This window comes from Dictyostelium discoideum, assembly GCF_000004695.1.
Source record: "Dictyostelium discoideum AX4 chromosome 4 chromosome, whole genome shotgun sequence".
Classification (NCBI taxonomy): Eukaryota; Evosea; class Eumycetozoa; order Dictyosteliales; family Dictyosteliaceae; genus Dictyostelium; species Dictyostelium discoideum.
Window position 1 is genome coordinate 619,065 of NC_007090.3, and position 20,000 is coordinate 639,064.

At 24.8% G+C, this 20,000-nt stretch overlaps 7 protein-coding genes across 7 annotated transcripts in view; 2 read left to right on the forward strand and 5 right to left on the reverse strand.

Moving 5' to 3' along the window:
• Positions 1–720, reverse strand: part of bdp1 (myb domain-containing protein) — a gene marked incomplete at both ends in the record, with an annotated part of 1,473 nt that extends 753 nt beyond the window's left edge. The window contains one exon of the mRNA XM_633946.1: positions 1–720. This exon is cut by the window's left edge and continues 147 nt beyond it. Within this exon, the coding sequence (XP_639038.1) occupies positions 1–720 (720 nt within the window).
• Positions 721–1,022: 302 nt separating this feature from the next.
• Positions 1,023–3,781, forward strand: abcA10 (ABC transporter A family protein; the record flags this gene model as incomplete). Its single annotated transcript, XM_633947.1, has 2 exons — positions 1,023–2,611; positions 2,707–3,781. 2 exons carry the CDS (start codon positions 1,023–1,025, stop codon positions 3,779–3,781), a joined length of 2,664 nt encoding a protein of 887 aa, XP_639039.1.
• A 251-nt stretch (positions 3,782–4,032) lies between these two features.
• splA (non-receptor tyrosine kinase) lies at positions 4,033–12,832 on the forward strand (the record flags this gene model as incomplete). The annotated part of the gene is made up of 6 exons (XM_633948.1): positions 4,033–4,039; positions 4,567–4,578; positions 4,662–4,813; positions 5,623–8,070; positions 8,152–8,225; positions 8,293–12,832. 6 exons carry the CDS (start codon positions 4,033–4,035, stop codon positions 12,830–12,832), a joined length of 7,233 nt encoding a protein of 2,410 aa, XP_639040.1.
• Positions 12,833–13,233: 401 nt separating this feature from the next.
• DDB_G0283407 (hypothetical protein) lies at positions 13,234–14,601 on the reverse strand (the record flags this gene model as incomplete). Its single annotated transcript, XM_633949.1, has 1 exon — positions 13,234–14,601. The coding sequence occupies one exon, from the start codon at positions 14,599–14,601 to the stop codon at positions 13,234–13,236; it is 1,368 nt and encodes a 455-aa protein (XP_639041.1).
• A 586-nt stretch (positions 14,602–15,187) lies between these two features.
• On the reverse strand, positions 15,188–16,863 carry rhgA (Rh-like protein/ammonium transporter; the record flags this gene model as incomplete). Its single annotated transcript, XM_633950.1, has 2 exons — positions 15,188–16,360; positions 16,453–16,863. 2 exons carry the CDS (start codon positions 16,861–16,863, stop codon positions 15,188–15,190), a joined length of 1,584 nt encoding a protein of 527 aa, XP_639042.1.
• A 1,916-nt stretch (positions 16,864–18,779) lies between these two features.
• Positions 18,780–19,336, reverse strand: DDB_G0283409 (hypothetical protein; the record flags this gene model as incomplete). Its single annotated transcript, XM_633951.1, has 3 exons — positions 18,780–19,093; positions 19,172–19,201; positions 19,294–19,336. The coding sequence occupies 3 exons, from the start codon at positions 19,334–19,336 to the stop codon at positions 18,780–18,782; spliced, it is 387 nt and encodes a 128-aa protein (XP_639043.1).
• A 399-nt stretch (positions 19,337–19,735) lies between these two features.
• The window catches only part of gcdh (glutaryl-CoA dehydrogenase), a gene marked incomplete at both ends in the record, with an annotated part of 1,451 nt that continues 1,186 nt past the window's right edge, over positions 19,736–20,000 (reverse strand). Inside the window, one exon of the mRNA XM_633952.1 lies at positions 19,736–20,000. This exon is cut by the window's right edge and continues 961 nt beyond it. Within this exon, the coding sequence (XP_639044.1) occupies positions 19,736–20,000 (265 nt within the window).

A 20,000-nucleotide genomic window follows, 5' to 3' on the forward strand; every position in this document is an offset into this window, starting at 1 on the left:
TAATTGACCATTAACAAATTCGATTGCGGGTGCATTAATATCTTCACCATTAAAGGATGGTGGCTCTTCGCCATTTAATCTTGCAGAAGCAGTTGCAGCTTTTTGTTGTGCCAATGAACGACGATGATGATTTAAAATTTGTTGTTGATTGTCTTTAAGTGCTTTCTCTCTTTCCAATGTTGATTTCATTGTATCACCAATGATTCTCTTTTTAATTAAATCACCCAATGTATAATTATTAACTTCAGTTGGTTCAATCTCTTCATAATTATCCTCAATATTTTTTTTAACTCTTTTCTTTTTAACTTTTTTTTCTTTTTTAATTTTTTTTATACTTAAAGTATTTTTATTTGAAGTTGAAGTTGTAGTTGTAGTAGTAGTAGTTGTAGAAGTAGGAGTAGTTAATTCTTTATTTTCTTTTTCTTTTTCATTTTCATTTTCTTTTTCATTTTCATTTAATCCATCATCTTTTTCTTCTTGGTTTTTATTGTTATCGTCATCATCATCATCTAATATTGATGTTGTATATTTTCTTTTTTTTTTTAATTCTGGTATAAAAGGTTGGTATGGTGTTTCATTTTCTTTATCTTTATCTTGGTTCTCTTTTTCTATTTCTTTTTCTATCTCTCTTTCTATCTCTTTTCCTATATCTAGTCCTATCTCTATTCCTATCTCTTTTTCTTTATCATTAACTTCATTATCTGATTTTTCTTTATCCATTTAAATTTTGAATTTTTTATTTTAAATAAAAAAAATGTAATAAAAAAATTTTTTACAAAAATAGCGGGAATTAGTGACAAAAAAAAAAAAAAAAAAAAAATTAAAAAAAATTAAAAAAAAAAAGAATAAAAATAAAAATAAAATTCTTTTTTCCAAATTAAAAAAAAATAATATATTTAGTAAAAAGAAATTATTTTCATACAATCTATTAATCAAATAAAACTCTAATAAATAAATATATATATATAAATAATAAATAATAAATAATAATAAATAAATTATCTCTAGAGGATAAAAAAAGAATGACCAATAATTGTAAAATTACATTTAAAAATCAATTAAAAGCATTACTTGGTAAAGCTATATTATTAAAAAAGAAAAAAAGAAAAGAAACAATAACTGAATTTACACAAGGTATACAATACATAATTGTTTTAGTGATTTTACATTATACAATACCAAATGTGATTACATTGAATACCTATAGTCCGGTAGGATTAGGTTATCCAACATCTGGTTTCCCATTATGTTATGTATCAAATGTGCCATTCAATCAAACATCAAATTTGCATCTACTATTAAACTCGACACAGTTACCAATATCACAAATAGTTCAATTCCCAAATGAACAATCATTAATTGATTCCTATAAATCCAATCCCCAATCAATTACCTATGGTATAAGTTTTAATAATATAGATTATCAAAATAATATTCTAGATTATAATATACTCTTAAATAGTACTTTTCAAAATACACAATTAATTTCAATAGTTCAAAATTTATTTCTATCAACATTTGCTGAAATTAAAGGTATCACCACCACCACCACCACCACATTGTCAAGTATTGAAGAATTTCCAAATTTAACGAGTTCAGTTAGTGTTAGTTCTTATTTATATGTTATTTATTTACCATTGTTATTTTTATTCAGTTTGCAACAATTATTGGTCACATCTGTTACAGAGAGGAAGAATCATATTAAGGAGGTAATGAAAGTGATGGGTTTAAAAGAATTGGTTTATTGGGTTACAATTATTATAGTTCAAACAATTACAAATGTGATAAACATTTTATTAGTGATGGTTGTATTATATTTCACTAAAACTCTGACCACATCATTGAATCCGGTGATGCTGTTTTTACAATTTCTATTATACTCTTTCAGTATGGTTGCAATTGGTATTATATTATCAAACCTTGTAGATACCCCAAAGACTGCATCGGCAATCAGTAGTTTCTTATTACTGATATTGGTTGGTGTATCATGTTTCTATCAATTCTATTTAAAGTCAAAAACTTCATCATCATGGCTACGTTCAATTCTGTTCCTATTTTCACCATGTGCATTTGGTGAATTTCTTTATAAAATGGGTAATGATCAACAAATGATGTTAACAACCAATTGGTCAGATCCACAAGTTAAAATATCATTCCTTTTCTTAATAATCGATATTTTCTTATATTTTACAATTGCATGGTATATAACTGAACTTTATAAAGATAATACTGATGAAAATTCAATTACAAAATCATTTACTTTCTTTTTATCATTATCATATTGGAAATCAATATTTAATTTAAGATCATCATCATCTTCTTCTTCCCTTCCTCTTCTAAATAATAATAATAATTGTAATAATAATAATACATCACCTTCTTCATCATCTTCTTCTCAATCATCACCATTAAATAAACCATTACTTAGTGGTGATAGTGATGATGATGAGAATGATATTGGTATAAGATTAGTAAATTTAAAGAAAACTTATAAAAATCCAATAACAAAAGAAACTGTTAATGCTGTAAATGATGTATCCTATACTATTAAAAAAGGTACAATCCTTGCTTTATTAGGTCAAAATGGTAGTGGCAAAACTTCAACAATTGGGTAACTATTATTTATTTATTTATTTATTTATTTATTTATTTATTTATTTATTTATTTTATAATATTATTATTTTATTAATTATTTATTATTATAGAATGTTAAATGGTATGCGTAGTCCAAGTAGTGGTGATGCATTTATAAATGGTTTATCAATAAAATATGATATGGATAAAATTAGAGAGAATGGTATTGGATTATGCCATCAATCTAATATTCTTTATGATGAATTTACATGTGCTGAACATATTGCACTTTATTCAAGATTAAAAGGTTTGTTTGTAGACGGTGGTGGTGCCAATGGGGATAATAAGAGAATCATGATGGATAATTTCATAATGGAATCATTGGGTGAAGTTAATTTGGTGGATAAAAAAGACACACAATCAATTAAATTAAGTGGTGGTATGAAGAGAAGATTATGTTTAGCAATTTCATTGATTGGTAATCCATCGATTCTATTATTGGATGAACCATCATCTGGTTTGGATAGTTTATCTCAACATATGATTTGTGAATTGTTACAAAGAAAGAAACCAAATAAAACAATCATTCTAACAACTCATAATTTAGATTCCGCTGAATTGTTAGGTGATAAAATTTGTATTATGACAAGTGGTAAAGTTAAAGCAATGGGTTCATCATTGGAACTAAAAAATCAATTCAATTTAGGCTATATCCTTACCATTGTCTATGATAAATCACTTTCATTATTACAACCACCAAATATAAATCAACAATTTGAATCTTTCTTTTTTAATAAATTTAATGATTCAACTCAAAGTAAACAAAATTTAAAAAATATTCAATCATTTTATAATATATTTAATAATAATAATAATGAAAATAATAGTAATAATAGTGATGGTAGTAGTAGTAGTAGTGATAGTAGTAGTAGTAAAGATGTATTATTAAATATAAAAAATAATAATAATAATAATAATAATAATGAAGAAAGAGGATTTAGTAGTGGTCAAAGAGATTTAGAATTAGAATATTCTTTAACACATCAATCAACTGATGTTATAACTGAATTTTTGGAAGAATTGGAATCGAGACAAGATGAATTTAAAATTAAAAGAATTTCAATGTCAATGACCACACTTGATGAAGTGTTTTTAAAAGTTTCAGAGGAGGAAACTATCAATAAAAATAAGCAACCGACAAGTTAAATAATCTTTGAAAAAGAGGAAAAAAAAAAAATTAAAAAATTAAAAAAAAAAAAAAAAAAAAAAAAGTTATTTTTAGAATAATAATTTATAATAAAAGTGGTTTTAATTTAAATGAAAATAATAAAAACACATTAATAAAGATAAAAATTTATTTATTTATTAAAAAAATAAGTTAATGATTAGATTAAGTAACCATCATCTAAAAAAAAAAAAAAAAAATAATAATAATAAAAAAAAAAAAAGGTTCTCCAATGAACTGTAAGAATATATATATGCTGAATAGTCGTATCTGAAACATTGAAATAAGTATCAATATCTGATTTGTTACATTATAACCTGTATTTTTAACTCGTCTGGACATTAAAACATTTTTTTTTTTTTTTTTTTATTATTATTTTGTGTTTGTTGATTTTGGAAAACAAAAAAAAAAAAAAAAAAAAAAAAAAAAAAAATTCCTTTCCAAATAAAATTTTAATAATAATAATAAAAAATTTAATTAAGTGATTAAATTAATCAATAAATTTTTGGTAAAAAAAAAAAAAAAAAACACTTTTATTTTTTATTTTATTTTATTTTTTTTTTTTTGTATTTTTTTTCAAATAAAAAACTTATTTGGTCTGAAACTTTAGTGGTGCATTAAGAAAAAAAAAAAAAAAAAAAAAAACTTTTTTTTTTTTTTTTTTTTGTTTTGTTTTTTTTTTTTTTTTAAAATTAAAAAAATAATAATAAAAAAAAAAACAAAAACAAAAAACAAAACTATTTATTTTACCTATATATAAATAAAGCAAAGAACGATCGTAAATAATTCGCAGTTTTTGAAATAATTCAAGAGTATTACCACCATCAATTATTATAATTGTTTTATTTTTATTATCATCAGTTTTTATTGGTTTTTTTTTTTTTTTTTACAATTATTATTATTATTATAATAATAATAATAATAATAATAATAATAATAATAATAATAATAATAATAATAATAATAATAATAATAATAATAATAATAATAATAATAATATTTATATTATTGTTGTTTCATTATTTATTTTTATAATTATATTATTTATTTTTATAAATATTATTATATTGTTATCACTATTATTAGTATAATCAATATTATAATAATTTTATTATTTATTAATCACACATATCCACATATATCCGTCGTTTTATAACTTTTTTTTTTTTTTTTTTTTTTTTTTTTTTTTTTTTTTAATTTTTTTTTTTTAATTTTTAATTTTTTTTTTTTTTTCAATTTTTTTTTCCTTTCAATTTTTTTTTAATTTTTTTTTTTTTTTTTTAAGTGGCACAATAAAAAAACAAAAAAAAAAAATTTAATTAAATTATAATAGTAACACTAAATATCAATAACATCACCAAAAAAAAAATTAATAATAAAAATAATAAAAATAATAAAATATATTAATATACTCTCACACACACACAAAACACACACAAAACACACAAAAAAAAACACATTTTTTTATTTTTTTTTATTTTATTTATATTTTTTTTTGTATTTAATTTTTTTTATTTTTGTATTTTTTTATTTTTTCTCTTTCAATATTTTATATTATTAACAAAAAAAAAAAAAAAAATTAATAAAATAATAAAAAAATAAAAATAAAAAAAAAAAAAGAGATTTACATAGTATCACATTAAATTTTCATCTCATTATATTAATAATATATATATATATATAAATATATTTTTTTTTTTTAAAATTTTTTTTTTTTATATTCTTTATTTTTTCCTTTTTTTTTTTTAATTATATTATTTTTTATAACCCACCCCCTAACATATAACAAGTTTTTTTAATAATTTTTTCTTTAAAAAATTAGATTATTGGACTGGATCCTCAACAGAACCACCCTTCTTTAAAAATCCCACCTCCGCCATCTCCTACATCACCGTACGTTAGAAGACACGCGAGACAACATTCAAGGTCTAATTCTTCAAATAGTCCAGGTGAATTAACAGGTGGAGTTGAAATAATACAACAACAAAATAGTATAAATACACAAACATCACCACCAACTTCAACATCCCCAAATACAGTACCACCACCACCACCAACTAATACAACAACATCATCGACGACAATAACAAGAAATAGTAATAATATAAATAATAGTAACGGCGGAATTATAAATAGTAGTAGTGGAAGTAATATAAATAATAGTAGTAGCAGTGGGGTAATTAACACAAATATAAATAATAGTGGTGGAAACATTTCACCAACTAGTAATTCATTACCTTCATCAAATAATAATATACTTTATACTAGTAGTGGTAGTAATAGTGGAAATAATAACAACAACAATAATACAATAAATATAAGTAGTGGTAGTAGTGGAATTAATAATAGTAGTAATAGTAATATAAACAACAATAATAATAATAATAGTAGTAGTAGTAGTGGTATTCACGCTTCAGGTAGTTTAACAGCAATACCAACAAACACCAATAGTAATAGTAGTATATTTCACTCAAGCAACAGTGTAAATAGAATAAATAAATCAAATTATAGTGCCGACAGTTTAGTATTACCACCAAATCGTATTTCTCAAGTACCTCAATCACAAACACAACCTCAATTACAAATTTCCCCATCAACATCTTTTTCATCACAACAGCAACAACAGCAACAATTGCAACAACAATTACAATTACAACAACAATTACAACAACAAATACAGCAACAACAACAAATACAGCAACAACAAAATTTACATTTTACCTACTCTAAAACATTTACGAGTGGACAACCAAATACATTAGTAAATTTATCATCACCACCACCTCAATCCAAGCACCTTCATGTTTCATCGGATCATTCATTTTTCAACGAAGTCCTTACACCTACTCCAGTAATTCATAATAGTACAAATCAAAATAATCAATTACTTTTTGGCGACAGCGATCCACTTTCATTTTTAGAATATAATAATTTTATCAATAGGTATCAACCAGCTTTAAAAAATAATCAACCAGTTTCATCATATAGACAACAACAGCAAATACAACATCAAATTCAATTACAACAAATACAACAACAACAACAACAACAACAACAAATCCAACAACAACAACTACAACAACAACAACAAATTCAACAACAACAAATTCAACAACAACAACAACAAATTCAACAACAACAACAACAACAACAACAACAACAACAACAACAACAACAACTACAACAAATTCAACCACCACCAACTATTCAACCACCACCACAACAAACAACACCAACATTACGTGGAAATAGAAGTAGTGGTAATCTTTCTGGTTTAAATAGTTTTTCATTAAAGCAATCAACAGATTCATTAACACCACCACCAAATTCACAACAATCAACTGTATCATCAAATTCAACACCAATTGCAGCCACACCAATCTCACCACTAACTGCACCAACATCACCACCCCCACCACCACCTCCACCAACAAATTTTAATAGTAAATTTAATAATAATAATAATAATAATATAAATAATTCATCAAATAACAACACAACTGTACCACCATCACCACCACCAATAATTGTATTGCCAAAATCACCATCTTCAAGATCACCAAGACCAGCAAGTGCACCAGTTCCAAGTGCACCATTTTTAGTAAATAATCGAGTAATAAATACATCATCGAGTAGTAATATTAGTACAAATAATACAGATTTAAATTTATCATCATCGTCTTCATCATCACCCCCATTAAATATTTCGACTGCTTCACCATCAAAATCTGAAGATTCCCCACCAACAGTATCCCCTTCATATAAGCAGCAGCAACAACAACAACAACAGCAACAACAACAACAACAACAATTAAATAATTCATCAAATTCTTCATATTCACCAAAACCAAGATCACCATCTGTATCATCACCACCACCTTCATCAATTTCACCAAATTCATCTCCTATTGGTTCACCAAATATATCATTTCATCATCACCAACAACATCAAATCCCACCACCACCTCCTGTATTATCAAACACCAACAACAACAACAACAACAACAACAACAACAACAACAACAACAACAACAACAACAACAATAACAACAATAATAATAACAATAACAACAACAACAACAACACCAACCATACCAACAAAAAAGAAGGAGATTCTAGTTGGTTTAATATGAGCTTTAAATTCTTTAAAAAGAAATTGGTCCCATCCAATGAATATAGATGGGATTTAAGAAAATCAAATTCACTTACATTAAATATTGAAGATAAAAGTAGATGTTCTTACAGACTACCAACATCTGGTTCAAAAGGTGTAAGTATTTTTCTTTTTTTAAAATTTTATTTTCTTTTTTTATAAAAATAATATTAATTTTTATTTTATTTTAAAAAAAAGATTGCAAAATCAACACAACCATTTTCAAGTTCTTTTACTTATTTTGAATTATTCATTACAAATGGTAATGGAGAGTAAGTTTTTTTCTATTTTTTTTTTTTAAAATTTTAATAGATTTACTAATTTTTATTATTAAAAAAGTAAAATATGTTTTGGTTTAACAACAAATGATCATCCAATTGAAGTATATCCAGGTAATTATCAAGGATCATATGGATATAGTGGAGATGGTAAATGTTATTTTGGAACCAATGAAGGTAGAGTTTATGGACCAAGTTTTAGCAGCGGAGACGTTGTAGGATGTGGTTATGATTCAAGTTCAAAAACATTATATTTTACAAAGAATGGTGTATATTTAGGAGTTGCAGCACAAAAAGTGAATCTAATTGGATTGTATCCAACCGTTGGTTTACAAAATCCCGGTGAATCAGTGGTAATCAATTTCTTTGGACCATTCTCTTATCGTGGTGCACCCGAAAAACCAAGTAAACAAAGTACCATCAAAGATAGTGGTGGTAGTTCAATTATACCATCAGAGGATTTAATACCGAAGGAAGAGTTTGAAGTATGTCGTTGGAGCGAAAAGAAAAACTATCATGGTAAGCATGTAGTGGTTCGAAATAGAACAGCATTCTTACCTTTGGACTCACCAAAGGATACAATCGGTGGAGTTCGTGCCACTCAACCATTTGGAGAGGGATTTTGTTATTTCGAAGTAATCATCGATCAATTAGACAAAGGTCAACTTTCAATTGGTTTAGCAAATCTTGAATATCCAACATTTTATCATGTTGGATGGATGCCAAGATCCTATGGTTATCACAATGACGATGGTAGAAAATTTAGATGGAGAGAAGAACCTGGCGTTAACGAAGGTGAGTCTTATGGTTCCTCCTATAAAAAAGGTGATATTATTGGTTGTGGTCTATCTTTTACGAGTAGAGAAATTTTTTTCACAAAAAATGGTATGTACTTGGGTACTGCCTTTTCAAATGTATATGGTGTTTTCTATCCATCTGTAGCTTTTAATGAGCCTGGAATCTCTATAACAGGAGTTTTTGGACCTCCATTTAAATTCTCTCAAGTTACTTTAATGCTTAAAAATGTAAATTCAACTTCAATTTTAGTACCTAATGGTAATAATAATAATAATAGTAATAATAATAATAATAATAATAATAATAATATAATAGGTAATGGTAAAATAACCACTACCACAACAACATCAACATCACCTTCATCAATAAATAATAATGAAGATATTTCATCAAATAATAATAATAATAATAATAATAATAATAATAATAATAATAATAATAATAATAATAATAATAATAATAATAATAATAATAATAATAATAGTAATAGTAGTAATACTAATAATAACAATATTAATAATACTACTAATAATAATAATAGTAATAGTAATAATAATAATAATAATAATAATAGTAACAGCAATAGCAACAGCAATAATAATAATATTAATAACAACAATAATAATAATAATAATAACAATAATATATATTTAACAAAAAAACCATCAATAGGGTCGACAGATGAATCATCAACAGGTAGTTTAGGTGGTAATAATAGCAGCGGCAATAATAATAGTAGTAGTGGTAGTATAGGTAATAATAGTAGTATAATTAAACAAAGATCACCTCCTCACTCTATAAATGGACCATTAATGTTACCTCCATCTTCAACCAATAATAATAATAATATTTATTCTTCATATAATTCAACAACAGCAGGCTCATCGACAACTATCCTGCCAACATTAAATCATCCAATATTTGGTAACACCACTTCAAACAACAACTCATCATCAACTCTTTCAGTAGGTGGTAATAATAATCTATTAGGTAGACATTGTCAATCATTACCAATTACAGCTTCAACCAATCATACTTTATCATCATCATTGGGTGTATCATTTTCATCACCATCAAGTTCACCAAAAACATCACCACGTAAAATTGTCAATAGTAGTGAAGATTTAGGTTTTGTTCAAACATTCCAAGATCAAGATGGTCAACCACCATCAGCTTGGAGACGTTGTGGTAAATCAATAAAGACCAAAGATGATATCACTCTCACCATCATAAAGAAAAAGACATCGGTTGCAATGGCCGATCGTCCATTCTCATCCAATTCAAGCTCAACCATTTGTTACTTTGAAGTTTATTTAGAGGGTCATGATAAAAAAGGTTCAATCACTGTGGGTTTAAGTCATTCAACATATCCATTTATTAAACATATTGGACGTGAACCAAAATCCTACGGTTTCTCAAGTGAAGGAGAAAAGTATGGTGGAAGTGAAATTGGTGAACCTTATGGTCCTTTCTTTTTCTTTGATGGTGATTCAATCGCAAGTAGTTGTGTAATTGGTTGTGGTATCAATACCTCCACCAGAGACATATTCTTTACAAAGAATGGTCACTATTTAGGCGTTGCTTTCTCTAGAGTTACCTCTGATCCACTCTATCCTTCCATCTCATTCAGAGGTGTTGTGGGTGGACTTTGTGTTGCAACTTTCCCAGGTGGTCATTTCAGATTCAATATCGAAGATTTACCTGGTATTTCTCCATCAGTTTGGACTGAAGCCTTGGGACCAGATCGTCAAGGTTCAGGTTTCAAAAATTGGGCACCAAACGACGTTGCAATTTGGTTGGAATCTTTCAACTATGGTCAATATAGAAAGAATTTCCGTGATAACAATATCTCTGGTCGTCATTTAGAAGGAATCACTCATGCAATGTTAAAGAATGATTTAGGTATTGAACCCTATGGACATCGTGAGGATATTATCAATCGTCTCAATAGAATGATTCAAATTTGGAATGACAAGAGTCCAGATTCTTATCCAAAGATTGCTATCGATAGTAGTGATAAGATTAGATGGCCAGCCAGTGGCGGCAGTAGTGGTGGAATCAATATTAGCGGAGGAGTTGTCATTGGTAGTAGTAGTGGTAGTGATGATGGTATTACAGAGATCTCAAGCTCATCAAAGAATATAAGACCCTACAAAAGTTATACACAAAAGGAAATTGAAGATAGAAATCGCAGAAGTACAATTAGTGGAGGTGAAAAGAAAAATAAATATTATATCGATAACCAAATGGATCCACATCAAATTGGTTCAATGGATTCCGATGGTTTACTTCCAGATTTTGGTCAAGGTCCACCCGATGAAAAGAATTCTTCAAAAACCTTATCCAATGAACAAATTAGATATCTACAACAAAGAAAAGACGAGCCACCTATTGCTATCAGTAGTACCGGAAATGGTGGTAGTGTAAGTAGTACTGGTGGTAGTAGTGGTTTCTTAACTTTTCCTTCTTCAAATTCTTTAACTCATCCACCTCAAAGAGATAAACCAACTCAAGAATTCACTCATTTACCTCCAATCACTTCAAATTATAAAGGTATAACTAATACAGGTCAACCACATAAATCATTTGATCAACCATTAGAATTATTTCCAAGACATTCAGCATTTTCTAATAATGGTAATAATGGTAATAATAATAATAATAATAATAATAATAATATTAAAGCAAATCAACAACAACAACAACAATCATCATATCAACAATCTCAAACACAACAACAACAACAACATATTACATCAACATCAACATCAACAACTAATAAATGGATTGACCCATTTGGTGGTTGGGAAACTCAATCATCATTATCACATCCACCATCACGTCCACCACCACCTCCACCACCACCACCACAACTACCAGTTAGATCAGAATACGAGATTGATTTCAATGAATTAGAATTTGGTCAAACCATTGGTAAAGGTTTCTTTGGTGAAGTAAAGAGAGGTTATTGGAGAGAGACTGATGTTGCCATAAAAATCATCTATCGTGATCAATTCAAAACCAAATCATCATTGGTTATGTTTCAAAATGAAGTTGGAATACTAAGTAAATTAAGACATCCAAATGTAGTTCAATTTTTGGGTGCATGTACTGCAGGAGGTGAAGATCATCATTGTATAGTAACAGAATGGATGGGTGGAGGTAGTTTAAGACAGTTCTTGACTGATCATTTCAATTTACTCGAACAAAATCCACATATTCGTTTGAAGTTGGCTTTGGATATTGCAAAAGGAATGAATTATCTACATGGTTGGACTCCACCCATTCTTCATCGTGATTTATCCTCAAGAAACATTTTATTGGATCACAACATCGATCCAAAGAATCCTGTAGTTTCCTCAAGACAAGATATTAAATGTAAGATCTCTGATTTTGGTCTAAGTAGATTAAAGATGGAACAAGCCTCTCAAATGACTCAATCGGTTGGTTGTATTCCCTACATGGCACCAGAGGTTTTCAAAGGCGATAGTAATAGTGAAAAGAGTGATGTTTACTCCTATGGCATGGTTTTGTTTGAACTATTAACCTCTGATGAACCTCAACAAGATATGAAACCAATGAAAATGGCTCACTTGGCTGCTTATGAATCTTATCGTCCTCCAATTCCATTAACTACCTCTTCCAAGTGGAAAGAAATTCTAACTCAATGTTGGGATTCTAATCCTGATAGTCGTCCAACCTTTAAACAAATCATTGTTCATCTCAAAGAAATGGAAGATCAAGGTGTATCTTCTTTTGCATCTGTACCTGTTCAAACTATTGATACTGGTGTTTATGCTTAATTTTTTTTTTATAATTAAAAAAAAAAAAAAACAAAACAAAAAAAAAAAATAATAATAAATATAATCACTTCAACTTGTAAACAATTTAAATTAATAATAATAATTAATAAATAATGATAATTATTGATAAAAAAAAAAAAAATATTACTGTCGTATATTTAAATCGAACCTAAAAAAAAAAAAAAAAAAAAAAAAAAACTCTACTACAAATGTAAATTAAAATAATCATAATATATATATATTCGAATAAAAAATTAAAAATAAAATTTTAAATCCAAATATTGGTTTTTAAAAAAAAAAAAAAAAAATATAACTTTATTTCTTTTTTAAAATTAAAAATAAATATTTTAAAGCCAAATATTAGTTTTAAAAAAAAAAAAAAAAAAAAAAAAAACATTTTTTTATTCACTGAAATTAAAAATATCAGATAAATCGGAGGTAGAGTAGAATGATTCTTTTAAATCTTGAACAAATGAAGGGTTGAGAAATTTTTTTTTTTTTGTTGATTCAATTCTATATTGTAGACAAAAATGAGAATTACCTCCTTGGTCATAGTACGAAAATAATTTATCAGCATTTGATAGTAGTATATTAAATGGTAAGATACTTGAATCTGAAATTATTATTTTACTAAATTGATAATATTTTTGAAGAATTGATTCAATTATTAATTGTAAATTGAAAAAATTATGAGAAATATCCAATTTTGATAATGAGTTATGATTTTTTAAAATTAAATTTGAGAATAAATTATCTTTATCTTCAATTGAACAACCTCTGATTGATAATTGTTTTAATGATTGATTATTTTGACAATATGAAATGAAATTTGGCCAATTACCATCTAGACCAATTACATCGACAAGTTTTAATTTTTTAATTTTTTCAGTTGAAAGATAATCAAATATTGAATATTCATTTGGTAATGCAAAACCATATAAACAAAATTTGGAAATATTTGAAAATGGTGAACTTAATATTGATGGAATTGACTGATTCATGAAAATTTTATAATTTGGTTTTAAGTATGAATGCCATCTGTGTGCGAAATAAAGTTCTCTTAATGATAGGGTTTTTAAAATTGGATTGGATGAAGCCAATTCTTGGAATTCTTCAATTGAATTTTTAATTTCTAATTCTACTGCTTCAATTTCATCTTCATCATCACCATCCAACCAATTACTAGGAAGATAGAAAATAGTTGAAAGTGGAATATCAATTGATTCTAAATATGGCTTTTTAAATAAATTTTTTACATTATTGATTGACAATGGATCGCAACTTATTAATTTGATTTTTTTTAATTTATCAAAAATTGACTTTGAAAACATAATTTCCTCAGTGTATAACCTTGGTGTTGAAGCTTTTGATTTAATTTTTAATAGTAGGTGGTCATTTGTTTTTGGTAAATTGTTAAGTTTAGAATAATTTTCTGGTTTACAATCTATTTGTATAATTTCCAATAATTTAAAACAATCTTTATTATTATTATTACTATTATGGTTGGAATCAAAAAATTGATTTTCTAAATGTTTTACAAATTCATTTTTAATTTTAATTTCTGTAATTTGACTTTTGATTTCATTTTTTGAATCCTTTTTAAATTGTTCAAATGATTTAATATCTTTAAAACTTAAAATTTCAATTTGTTTAATAATAAATGTTTGAATTGATTTTGATAAAAAAAAGAATTTTAAAATATTTTTATTTTTATATCTAATTAAATGTAAAATAATTTTTTTTATTACAATTAATGGTAAATCATTCATTTTTTTTTTTTTTTTTTTTTTTTTTTTTTTGTTTGAAAAATAATAAGAGTGAAAAAAAAAAAAAAAATTGGAAAAAAAAAAAAAAAAATTTCTTGATATTTTCTGATTTTTCTTTTTAAAAAAAAAAATTAAAATTGATTTTGATACAAAAGATATTTATTAATTTTAAAATTATACATTTTTTGGTAAAAAGAAAAAAAAAAATTGTGTAATATTTATTTATTTATTTATTTATTTTTTTTTTTTTTTTTTTTTTTTTTTTTTTTTTTTTTTGGATAAAATGATTTATTTTTATTTATTTGTATTAAAATGAGTTTAATTAAAAAAAAGATAAAAATCTCCATCCAAACAACCAGAATGATTTTTTTTTTTTTTTTTTTTTTTTTTTTTTTTTTTGGTTTTGAACACCATATGGAAATTTAATTAAAAAGGATTTTGAAAGATATTATCCAAAATCCATAGATATAGGGAAGATAGATAATTTTGAAAACCATTTTTTTAAAAATTTATATTTTTTTATTATTTTTAATTTTTTTTTTTTTTTTTTTTTTTACAATATTATTTAAATCTTTTTTAATAAATAATTTTAAATTGGTTCTTGTTTAAATTCATCTTCTTCTTCATCATCACTTGGAAGTTGTTTATGATATTTATTATCTTGTTTTGGTTGAACGATTCTATTGTGTTTGCCCATTTCAACAGCACCATGTTCTTTGCCAACACCTTCTTCTTCATCGTCGCCACCAGCAGTATCTTCTGAGGTAGCAGCATTATTTAAAGCAACAACGGTTGCAACATCTTTTGGATAATCGATTGGTAAAATCCAGAAAGCACTATCTTGGTAGTATTCTTTTGATTTAAGACCTTTAATTTTCTTAAGTTGTAATAAAATAACACCAACGAGTAAACCACCAACAATACCTAAACCAATTGAAACCATAGTTGCAATGAGATTTGCAGAGGCTTGGCTATCACCTGCACGGAAAATTTGTTCAAATTCAACTTTGCTATACATATTTGGATTGTTAAGACCTTTGATTGCGGCAAAGATTGCAGCGATTGAGCCAAGGAAACCTGGAATACAATGAAGATTTAAAATACCACATGTATCTTGAATGTGGAGTTTACGTTGAACTTTTGGTGTAATAAAGAGGTAACCACAAACTGAAATTGTACCAGCAATGAAACCCATAGCAATAGCACCACCTGGATTAATGTTCATGTGTGCAATACAACCTTGAACGACACCACCAGCCAATGAACTGTTTTGAACATGAACCATATCGAGTTTATTACCTAAATGACTGAATAATCTAGAGACAATAAATGTTGCAACGGTTGAACCAGTCAATGAAAGGAAAGTATTTGCAATGGCTCTGAATTGTGGTTCACCTAATGGGGCAATAGCTGCGTTAAATGATGGCCACATCATCCAAAGGAATAAAGTACCAGCCATAGCAAAATTATCACCACTATATGATGGAGCATTATCAGTGCATTCTTTGGATTTTCTATCGGTTAAAAACCATGCAACTGTTAAACCAAATACTGAACCAAACAAGTGAATGTACATACCACCACCAACATCAATAGCTTCTAAATTCATTTCACCAATGAAAACATTTAAAAAGAAAAATATTGGTTCAATAATACCCATAATTAACATATGTAATGGTGTAACCCTACCAAGAATTGCACCATAACTAATCATAACTGAACCAGAGCAAAAGAAACCTTGTAATAATGAATCCATACTAAACTATAATTTTTAAAATAAAATAAAAAAATTATTGTTGTTAAAATAAAATTATAAAAATTTTAAAAATTTTAAAATTAAATAAATTAACTTACCTCCCAAGTACTTGGGAATTCACCATGCTTATTACTATGACTCCAAGCTTCAAAGAAACCATTAAGTAAAACTGACCATTGGGAAACCAATGCTGAAATAATAAAAGTATAACCTAAAGCTGAATAACCATATCTTCTTAAAAAGGTCATTAAAAAACCAAAACCAAAGAAAATCATAATATTAATATCTCTAAAGTATCCATAGAAATTATTAACTCTTTCTTGAACTTCACCACCTTTAAATTCATCTGGATTCTCTGAACCTGTGTAATTCTTATTTGTATCATATCCTGTTAATGCAGCAAAACATATTATCATAAATATTTGAAAAATAAATAATATAACTGTAAAAAAAATTGGTTCTTTTCTTTTGGTGGTTACCCATTTATGGTCATCATCATTATGGGTCATTTTTTAAAAATTTATTATTTAATTATTATTATTTTATTATTAATTTTTTTAATTTTTTATTTTTATTATTATTTGAGTATTATTTTTATTTTTATTTTATTTTTTTTTTTTTCTTTAAACAAGAATTAAAATCTATTAACAATGATCAATAATAATTTATTTTTACACACATTTTAAACGAGTTTTTTTTTTTTTTGTTTTTTTTTTTTTTTATTTAAAAAAAGAAAAGTAAAAAATTTACCAGTGTCTTCCTCAAAATAAATCATTTATTTTTATCCTGTTTCTTTTCAATTTTCTCATATAAAAAAATCAACAACAAAATGATGTTTTTTTTTTTGTTTTTTTTTTATTTTTTTTTTGTTTAATTGTCAAAAAACCTAAAACTGGGACAAACCAGAACAAAAAAAAAAAAGTTTAATTTCGAAAAAAAAAAAAAAAAATTAATAAAAATAAAAATATCTAAAAAAAAAAAACTGATTTTTTAATTGTTTCTAAATTTATTAATGTCTTTTTAATTTAAAAATGACAAAAGTTTTTTTTAAACCAAATTTACAATTTAATTTAATGATATTCTGACATCAGCCACAAATAATAAACCTGGAACACCTACAACAGCATCTGCTACTATTGCCAAAGCAAAATTATTTTTTGATCGTAATTTATTTAAAAATTAAACACTTGATATACCACTTTTTTTGTTATTTCTGGGATATTTGAAATTGTTTGTAATAATTCTAAAATAACATTAATTTATTTGTGATAAAATTAAAATAAATGGAAAATATTGATTAGAAAAAATAAAAAAAAATAAAAAAAAAAATAATATTTTTAATTTATACATAGTTTAATAATTCGTCCTACTTTTTTCTCTTTATATATAAAAATATTAATAATAATGATTATAATTTTAAAAAATATATGTATTTTTTTTTTTTTTTTTTTCAATTAAAATAAAAATAAAATTAATAAACATATTGTTTAAAAATTATTATTATTATTTTTTTATTTTTTTCAGTAGTTTGCAAAATTTCATTGTGCTTCCGAACGCATACAATTCATTTTGCGTTTTAATTCTAAAATATCAAAGTTACTATTTTTTTAAATTGTTTTTTTTTTTTTTTAAAATGAAAAATAAATTAAAAAATTATTATTCTTTTATTCATTTATTTTTTATTAAAAAAAAAAAAAAATTTAAAATTAAAAGTAAAACAAAATCGAATGATTTATAGTTTTACACGTCTTTGTAATCTTAATTAATTATGACAAATAAAAAAAAAAAGAAATTTATTAAAAGGATTGGTTTAGGAGTGGGGTTTATTTTATGAAAAACTTAATTTCATTTTTAGTAAATCTGCTTTAAAGTTTTTATTTTTTTTATATTTTTTTTTTTTGTCGTGGCACGACATGGTTGTTTAAAATTAATTAAAACATGTTACTATTATATTTTTAATAATAATAATAAATAAAAATAAAAATAATAATAAAAACAATTTTATGGATTTTTAAAAAAATAAAACACTCTTTTGATAATAAAATTTGTTTTGTAAAAGTTTTAATTTATTTTATACAAGGATGTCGTTTAAAACAACAATAAATCATTTAATTTTTTTTTTTTTTTTCCATTTTCCTTTTTTTTTTCTTTTAATAAAAAAAATAAAATAAAATAAAATTAAAAATAAAAAAAAAAAAAGTAAATAACTTTATAATTGGTGATGTTAAAGTGAGTGAGTGTTTAGGTGAATTGGTTTTAGAAGGGGGAGGTTATTAAATAAGTTTTTTTTTTTTTTTTTAGGATGAGATATGATAAAATTCTTCATTATTATTATTATTATTATTATTATTATTATTATTATTATTATTATTATTATTATTATTATTATAAATTATTATTATTATTATTATAAATTATTTATAATCTATATTTTTTGCCATGGTTTTGCAGTATTTGGAATTAAACTTCCTAAAGTTGTAGTTGTAGTTGGGGTTGAAGATGATGATTGTTTAGTTTCTTTGGATTGTTCTTGTGGTTGTTGTGGTTGTTTTGAAGATTTAATTTGTTCTTGTTTTAATTCGTCGTATTGTGGTTTTAATTCTTTTAAAATTGAAATTTTACCGCTTGTAAGGTTTGGTTGTGCTGTTTTCTCCTCTATAAGTACAACAGTTTCTAAATTATATAATTTTTCAGAAGTTAATAATATGATAATCATTTTAATATATGATAATAAATCTACTAAAAAAAAAAAAAAAAAAAAAAAAAAAGTGATCTATATTTTAATATTATATATGTGGTGTGTTTGTATTTTATTACTCTTGTTATCGTGGTTTGCTTTGTCCCATGCTAAAAAAAAAAAAAAAAAAAAATTAAATGTTAGAACATTCAAAATTGGAAAATAAAATAAAATTATATTACTTTAACAATAAAATACAAACATTCTTGTAAATATTTATTGGATTCGTGTGATTTAAACCTCATTTTCTTTGTCGAAAAATATTTAATTTTAAAAATAAATTGTTGAAGAGAAAAAAAAAAAATAAAAATGAAAAATTAATTTTTTGAAAAAAAAAAAAAAAAAAAAAAAAAAAAAAAAAAAAAAAAATTCAAAAAAAAAAGACAAAAAGCATTTTTTTGAAAAAAAAAAAAAAAGCAAATTGTCATATGAACTGTTTGAAAAAATAAACAAAGTTACAAGATTGTAATAAAATTTTGATTTCTTTTTTTTTATTTTATTTTTTTTTTTGCTTTTTTTAACACTTGATATTACTCTTTTTTTCTTTTTAATTTTATAATTTATTTATTATACCAATAAAACAATTGTTTTTTTTTTAAAATTTTTTTTTTTTTTATTATTACTATTATTTTTTATTTTTTTATTTAAAATGATGGAATACCAGTAATAGCTCTACCAAGAATAAGAGCATGAATATCATGAGTACCTTCATAAGTGTTTACAGTTTCTAAATTTGCAGCATGACGAATTACATGATATTCATCAGCGATACCATTACCACCCAACATATCACGAGATTGACGAGCGATATCTAAAGATTTACCACAAGAGTTACGTTTAATTAAAGAGATTCTTTCTGGGGTAGCTTTACCAGCATCAATTAAACGACCTACTTGATAACAAGCTTGA